Below are 8,442 nucleotides of genomic sequence, written 5' to 3'. Positions count from 1 at the left end.
GGTTCGAGCCCACCTAGGGACGGCTTGGGGCAGAATTCCTGAGCGAGACGACCCTTGTGATTCTATGATTCTAACTGTGTTTTATTTGTTATAATTCACACTGGGACTCCCGATTCCTCTCACAGAGCCACAGTTCCCAGAAGGATTTAACAATCAGTTCTTCGTTACAGGGACCTTCATGACTGGCAGCTCTGTAAGGAGAATTTGGGGTCTCCTAACAAATTTCAGCTAGATGCATTAATTTGCCTATTACTAAACGGTAATGACGACAATACATTTTCAGTAAGTTCAGTAACACATTTCAGTTAAGTGTACACATCAATTATGAGAGGCGTTTAGAGCTGCTCCCTCGCAGAACTACAATTCCCAGACTGGGAATTTCACAGTCTTCACAGGGAACTCTGGGAATTGCAGCTCTCTGATGGGAACAGGGGTTCTCCTAACAACTCTCTGCCACAAATTTTAAAAGTGGCATTGTGGTGATTTAAATGTATGGTGTGGACTTCATTCAAAAGAGGGGGAGCCCCACAAAGAATTTCAGCCAATAGAAGCTCTCTCATGTCGATTAGAATTTGATACAGTCAATACTGGCCACTCCAGAATTAACTCGGGGATTGTGCTGTGACTATAGTTCAGCTGTCCCCCAACCTGGTGCCCTCAGATTACAACTTCCACCAGCCCCAACCAAGGAGCATGTAGTTTTATGAAAACCAGAGGGAACCCAGTTCAGCTCATTCTGCACCCCTGGCTTTTCTTTCGTTTCTCTGCTGTGTGGATTCTTTGATGTTTAGTGACAATGGTCTTCCAAGAAAAACTCCTTCTGTACACCAGGCTTTTATACGGTTTTCCCCTGGCGTAGCGTTTTCTGTAATAATAACAACAATTTATTATTTGTACCCCGCCCATCTGGCTGGGTTTCCCCAGCCACTCTGGGCGGCTTCCACAAAGACCAAAAATACACTAAGATGTCATACATTAAAAACTTCCCTGAACAGGGCTGCCTTCAGATGTCTTCTGAATGTCAGCTAGTTGTTTATCTCTTTGACATCTGATGGGAGGGCGTTCCACAGGGCGGGCGCCACTACCGAGAAGGCCCTCTGCCTGGTTCCCTGTAGCTTTGCTTCTCGCAATGAGGAAACCGCCAGAAGGCCCTCGGCGCTGGACCTCAGCGTCCAGGAAGAACGATGGGGGTGGAGACGCTCCTTCAGGTATACTGGGCCGAGGCCGTGTAGGACTTTAAAAGTCAACACAAACACTTTGAATTGTGCTCGGAAATGTACTGGGAGCCAATGTAGATCTTTCAAGACCGGTGTTATGTGGTCTCGTGGGCGCCCCCAGTCACCAGTCTAGCTGCCGCATTCTGGATTAGTTGTAGTCACCTTCAAAGGTAACCCCACGTAGAGCGCATTGCAGTAGTCCAAGTGAGAGATAACTAGAGCATGCACCACTCTCGCGAGACAGTCCGCGGGCAGGTAGGGTCTCAGCCTGCGTACCAGGTGGAGCTGGTAGACAGCTGCCCTGGATACAGAATTGACCTGCGCCTCCATGGACACCTGTGAGTCCAAAATGACTCCCAGGCTGCGCACCTGGTCCTTCAGGGGCACAGTTACCCCATTCAGGACCAGGGGGTCCTCCACACCAGCCCGCCCCCTGTCCCCCCAAAACAGTACTTCTGTCTTGTCAGGATTCAACCTCAATCCATTAGCCGCCATCCATCCTCCAACCACCTCCAGGCACTCACACAGGACCTTCACTGGTTCTGATTTGAAACTCAGATCAGTTATCTCATTTCTCTCCCGAGTGAATTTGTGGATGAGAATTGAGGATGCGTTGCGTTGCCTAATCCAAAAATTCAGGAATTTTTGTTTTCATTTTCCATGATGTGTAGAGAGGTTTATTTTGAAAGGGTACGGCAAAGGAGAGCAGGCCTCATCTTGGGCACAGACAGTTACTCCTTGCTACCTCACGACCCTTCAGCTGAAAAACCAGATCTAGGAGTATCCCTAAGCTTCATTTTTGCTTCTAAAGGGGGAAGAGAAACTCAGTCTCAAAGTCGCCAGCACCCCTAGCAATAGTGCCTCCATCTTGGATTAAGATTCAGTACATTCACCAACAGCAGTTCCAAAACAGACCTCAGGATTAGATGAAACAAATTCCGCATTCCTTAACAGTTCTGCGGTTTATCCGCTCTGTGGATTCTCTGATGTTTGGTGAGATTTGTCTTGTGCGTGAAATTCTTACCACACTCCGAGCATGTATATGGTTTCTCCCCACTGTGAATCCGTTGGTGGGAAGCGAGGTATTTGCTAGTACTGAACCTCTTTCCACACTCCAGACATTTGTAAGGTTTCTCCCCTGTGTGGGTTCTCTGATGAGAAGTGAAGTCTGAACTCTGACGGAAGCTCTTTCCGCACTCTGAGCACTTAAATGGCTTCCCCCTCGTGTGGATTCGCTGGTGAGCTGTGAGGTATTTGTTGCTACTGAAGCTCTTCCCACATTCCAAACAATTATACGGTTTCTCCCCTGTGTGGAGAGTTTGGTGCGAAATCAGACTGGTGCTGAAAAAGAAACTCTTTCCACACTCTAAGCATTTAAAAGATTTTTCCCCTGTGTGGATTTTCTGATGTGAACTGTAGTTGGTTCTATGACTAAACCTCTTTCCACACTCCAAGCACACATACGGCTTCTCCCCTGTGTGGATTCTCTGATGTGAACGGAGGTTTCTGCGATCGCTAAACCGCTTTCCACACTCCAGACATTTATAGGGTTTCTCCCCCGTGTGGATAATTTGATGTGAAGTAAGGCTGGCGCTTGTACTGAAGCTCTTCCCACACTCCACACACTTATAGGGTTTCTCTCCCGTGTGAAGTTGTTGATGGTGAGTGAGGCTTGTGCTATGATTAAACCTCTTTCCGCACTCCAAACATTTATAGGGTTTCTCCCCTGTGTGGATTTTCTGATGTGCAGTGAGGTTAGTCTGCTGGCTAAAACTTTTTCCACACCTCAAGCACGGATACGGTTTCTCCCCTGTGTGAGTTCGTTGATGGGTAGTGAGATTTATCTTCTGCCTGAAACTCTTTCCGCACTCCACACATTTAAAAGGTTTTTCTCCCGTGTGGATTCTCTGATGAGAAGTCAGGTACTTGCTGCTGCTGAAGCTCTTCCCACACTCCAAACACTTATATGGTTTTTCCCCTCTGTGAATATTTTGGTGTGCAACAAGGCCATCCCTCTTATTAAAACACTTCCCACACTCCAAACATTTAAACGGTTTCTCCCCTGTGTGGATTCTCTGATGTGAAGTGAGATACTTGCTGTTGCTGAAGCACTTTCCGCACTCCAAGCATTTGTATGGTTTCTCCCCTGTGTGGATTTTTTGATGCGAAGTAAGGGCATCTCTCCTATTAAAGCTCTTTCCACACTCCAGGCATTTAAATGGTTTCTCTCCTGTGTGGATTCTCTGATGAATCGTGAGATACTTACAAGTGCTGAAACACTTTCCACACTCCAGGCATTTATAGGGCTTCTCCCCTGTGTGGATTCTGTGATGGGAAGTGAGGCTTGTGCTCTGACTGAAGCTCTGTCCGCACTCCATGCATTTATATGGTTTCTCACCCGTGTGGATTCTCTGGTGTTTTCTAAGGGTTGACTTATCGCTGAAGCTTTTGTTACAGTCCGAACATTTAAATGGCTTCTCCCCTGTGTGGATTTTCCAATGGGCAATGTGGCTCAATTTGCAGGTAAAGCTTTCCCCACACACAAGGCACTGGCTCCTTTCTTCTCCTTCACCTATGTTTTCTTGGACTGGGATTTCAGAAATCTCAGCGCTCAGAGAAGCAGAGGATTCGCTTAGTGTGTGTTTCACTTCGGGCTTTGTTCTCTCTTCTTCCTCCTCTTCACATCCGGTTCTGTCTAACAACACCCTGTGTGGTTCATCTTCATTCTCCCTCTCTCTCCCGTCATGTCCTGGAAAAAGGAGAGACAATTAATTAGTAACAGCCCAAGTGGGAAATAAGAGTCTGATATCAAAGAAGGAGAACAGGGGCGGACAACCTTTTCGTGGCAAGGGTCAGAACAGTGAGTACCTCTTTGTAATTTTGACAAATGACAGGGCCTTTTCGGTGGTGGCTCCCTCCCTAGTGCCCTCCCTAGTGAGGTGAGCCTGCCTCTATCATTATTATCTTTCAGGAGGAATCCGAAAACATTCCTGTTTTGCAAAACAACAAAGCATGGGACAGAGTGAGGGAGATATTTATGGAACAACAATGGGATATCTGCTCCGCCCAAGGCAACAGCAGCAACCAGGAAAAGATAGACATAACATTTTACAGGGACAGGAAGAAACACCATGGACAGAATAACTGCCACACACAGGAAGAACAAGGATATAGTTTGAGTGCTTCACTTGTAGTTTTATAAATCATTTAAGGTGTCAATACGAATAGAAGTTATTAATATTGCAGTTGTTGTATTAGGGATTATTATGACGACAGGAATGTAATTGAAATTTATAAGATTTTGGAAGGCAGAAAAAAAATAGAATAATCAAACCATCAATTCTAACACACCTTATCTAAATTACATAATTCGGTATTTGAACAATTGGTATTAGTAATTGTATTATAAATTGGTATTGTCATAATGAGGCTATTATTGGGTTATAATTGAAAACTAATAAAAATTATTATCAAAAAAGAAAAGATTCCTGTTCACCCAGGCATTTGGTGGCTGAAAAATACTGCTCCTGGCAACCTCGAGATCACTGAAGTAGGTTTTAATTGCAGTTCAGGCGGTCCCTGAGGTAGCCTGGGCCTAAGTTGTTTGGGGCTTTGCAAACTAATACAAGGACCTTAAAACCTGGTTCGGGATCAGACGGGCATGTACAGGATTACGCTGTTAAGTTGCTAAAATTCATGCCAGCCTTCCCCAAGCTGCAGGTGTTGTTGAGACTACAGCTCCCATCATCCTTGATCGCTGGCCATGCTGGCTAAGGATGATGGGGATTGTAGTCCGACAAGAGAAGGACTCAAGATTGAGGGAAGTTGGCTTTTAGGCAAACCTCACCCCTCACCCTTTTAGAATACAAAGGAGAAGCAAGGAGATTGAGGGAAGGTTCTTTCATATGTGGTGGACCTGTAAAAGGGTAAAAAAGTATTGGGAAATAATCCACAACAAATTGAACAAAAAAATGTTTAAAAGCACTCCCCCCACCCCCCAAAAAAAAACCAGAGTCCTTTTTGCTGGGGATAATTCAGACGAAAATTCCCAGGTGTCAAAAAAGGTTATTTATGTATGCCACTACTCCGGCCTGTGTTTTGTTTGCCCAAAAATGGAAAACAAGCGAGGTCCCAACTAAAGAAGAATGGCAACTTAAATTGATGGAATACGCGCAGCTTGCAGCCTTAACATACAGAATAAGAGAACAAGAAGAACATACATTTAGAGAAGATTTGAAAATGCTTATTGAATATAGGAAGGGAAATTGTGCACACCTGAAAACGCTGGCAGCATTAAGATAAATTCAACAGTGTAAATAAGGTTTGATGGATGTAATAATGGAATACTGAATGGTATAGTTTCTGTAAAATATGCAGGGATTTATGATTAGCAAAATGAACCACGGAAAGAGAAGAAGGGAAGTCATTGATATCCTAAGGATGTTTAAATGAGTACGTATTCAAAATTGCAAAACAGAAAATTTTAATAAAAAATAGAATAGAATAGAATAGAATAGAATAGAATAGAATAGAATCTCTTATTCTTTCTTGAACACCATTCTCTAGGGTTGGGATTTTGGAGCATCAGGGAAGGAGAATGTGATGTGAAACTAAGAGGATGAGGGGGAAAGGATTTGTGAGTAAGGAGAGGGGAGGTGGAAAGTCTGGAATTTATTATTATTATTTAATCACCTCCCACATACAGGAAGAGATTGAGGCTGGAGATTAGGTCTTATGGTGGCAAGGGAAGGATTTGGGGGCAAGAAACAAAAGAGTGTGGCTAATAATAAAAAATAATTTAATATCCTTCCTTTCCCTGATAAAAAACAGGGCATGTCTGATGCTCTTATGTGCCCATATGAGACTGCAACCTTGGGGCACCCTCCAGCTTCTTCTAAAATCAAGGAAAAAGCTGGACATCCAAGCCTGCCACCATCTGTTGTGGCTTTGACAAAGGTCTGCCAGCTTACAGGATTCCTGGAAGGCGAAGATGCAGGGTGATGAAATGTAATAATAATAATAATAATAATTATTATTATTATTATTATTATTATTATTATTATTATTATTATTTATGCCCCGCCCTCCCCAGGCAAGGCTGGGCTCAGGGCGGCTAACAAGCAATAATAAAAACAAGTTGAATGAATACAACTTAAAAACAAGATTAAAATACAACATTAAAACATTGAAACATTAAAATGCAGCCTCATCACAGGAGGAGAAAGGAAAAAGAAAAAAGAAAGAGGGGGAGGGAATCAAATTGGCTCCAAACCAAAGGCCAGGCGGAACAACTCTGTCTTACAGGCCCTGCGGAAAGAAATCAGATCCTGCAGGGCCCTGGTCTCATGAGGCAGAGCGTTCCACCAGGCCAGAGCCAGAGTTGAAAAGGCCCTGGCTCTGGTTGAAGCCAATCTAACTTAGCAAGGATACATACAAGAAAAGAAAAAAAATAGGCTGTGATTATTGTTTCTCGCCATCAACCAAGGGGAAAGGGGGCTCATACCCAGAAAGGCCACGATTCCAGGCTTCTCCTCCTCCACGGCTTCCCTTTGGTCTGGATCCATCAGGGTATTCTCGGTGAAATGTACAGCCTCCACTTCAAAGGCACAGGATCCTGAAAGAGAAGGGGAAACGTCCTCCAGTTAGTTAATGTTTACAACTTGCCATCTCTTTTTCTGGGCAATCCCCTTGATGTCATAGAATCATAAAACTGCACAGCTGGAAGAGATACCAAGAGTCATCTAGTCTAACCTCCTGCAATGCAGGAATAATAGCTAAAGCATCTGAAATTTTAAGATCTTATATATATAATAAATGTTCATAAATGTACCAAGCAAACATGTGCATAAATACATAAACCACATGTCTGAAGCAGCACAGGAAAACAGCCCTGGATCCATTTTGGCTCCCAAACTGACCAAATGATTTCTCTGCAAGGTCAAGGAAAATGGACAAGCCTCCCCATTGTCTTTTCCTTCACAAATCCTGTCTTAAGGGTATATCTGTGTATGAATAGGGTGAGCCTGTGATCTGTCTCAGGAACTAAGTATTTATCTATACAAAAGACTGGCCAGGCTCCCCAGGGTATCCAGTCAAGTAAGCATTAACAGGTAACCTGCCAGATAGGAGGTAAACAACGCACTCAGATTTCTGTTGTAGACCGCCCTTTCTGTGATATCGGTATGATGTGTCTGGGGGGTGGTCTTGGGCTACACCCCTTTCTGTGATGTATGTATGATGTTTCTGGGGGTGGGCCTGGACTCCAGGGCTTGCAATTTAAAGTGTCTATATAAGGGCGGGCACACCTTGGTTCTGGGTCCTCCTCCTTCTCCTGCGTGTGAAGAGGGCACTCTGTTGCAACAGTTCAATAAAGATCAGGCTTACTAGTTGCTTTGCTTCTAAATATTCTCTGGTTGGCCTCTGTTCTTTTCTCCAACAGATGGAGAGCCTGGAAAACGACTCTATAAGGGCTCTTGTGTCCCCCATAAGGGAATAAGGGCAGATGTATGTTTACATTTCTTACACATCCATGACGGACGGGAGCTCTGCTTAAAAACCTCCAGGGAAGGACGGTCCACAATTTCCCGGGGGGAAACCGTTCCACCGTCCAACAGCTCTTACCATCAGAAAGCTTTCCAAAATGTTAAGTTGGAATCCTGAAATATACTCGAAGTCGACAGCTCATAGTGGTGAAGAGGAATGGAAGTTCCCCCAGAATGTCTGCTTTATATACATTATTTACACTATGGGCCCCACGTGATTGGCTAATTCCGGGATTCACCTGTAGGCCAATCTGGTTGCGGATTCACTTCCACCTGCAGCTGGATTGGGTGGCTCCTGTGGACCAATCAGACTGCTGCATTCTGAATCCTATTGTTTTAGGACCAATCAGACTGCTGCATTCTGAATCCTATTGTTCTAGGACCAATCAGACTGCTGCCTTTTGGATCCTATTCAACTCAGTACATAACAAATCCCCTTTCTTGTAACCTGAAGCCATTGGTTCGAATCCTACCCTCCAGAGCAGGAGAAAACAAGCATGCTCCCTCTTCCACGGGACAGCCCTCCTAAGGCTTGGTTTCCAGACCCGTGATGCTTGGAGCTCAATCAATGCAAGATATATTAAGATATACTTTCTTGGGCTCCATGATCACTGCAGATGGTGACAGCAGTCACGAAATTAAAAGACGCCTGCTTCTTGGGAGTAAAGCTATGACAAACCTAG

The 8,442-nt window shown here is 44.4% G+C and overlaps 1 protein-coding gene across 1 annotated transcript; it reads right to left on the bottom strand.

Annotated features, from left to right (window-relative positions):
• Window positions 1-874: 874 nt before the first annotated feature.
• On the bottom strand, window positions 875-8,190 carry LOC310670341 (uncharacterized protein). Its single transcript, XM_083425544.1, has 3 exons — window positions 7,974-8,190; window positions 6,721-6,904; window positions 875-3,966 (listed from the first exon to the last, which is right to left on the bottom strand). Exons 2-3 carry the CDS (start codon window positions 6,779-6,781, stop codon window positions 2,165-2,167), a joined length of 1,863 nt encoding a protein of 620 aa, XP_083281670.1. The 5' UTR covers window positions 6,782-6,904; window positions 7,974-8,190; the 3' UTR covers window positions 875-2,164.
• Window positions 8,191-8,442: the final 252 nt, after the last annotated feature.

The sequence above is a fragment of the Podarcis tiliguerta genome, assembly GCF_965153285.1.
Source record: "Podarcis tiliguerta genome assembly, chromosome: 2".
NCBI classification, from domain to species: Eukaryota; Metazoa; Chordata; class Lepidosauria; order Squamata; family Lacertidae; genus Podarcis; species Podarcis tiliguerta.
This window is presented reverse-complemented; position numbering and strand designations above follow the sequence as displayed.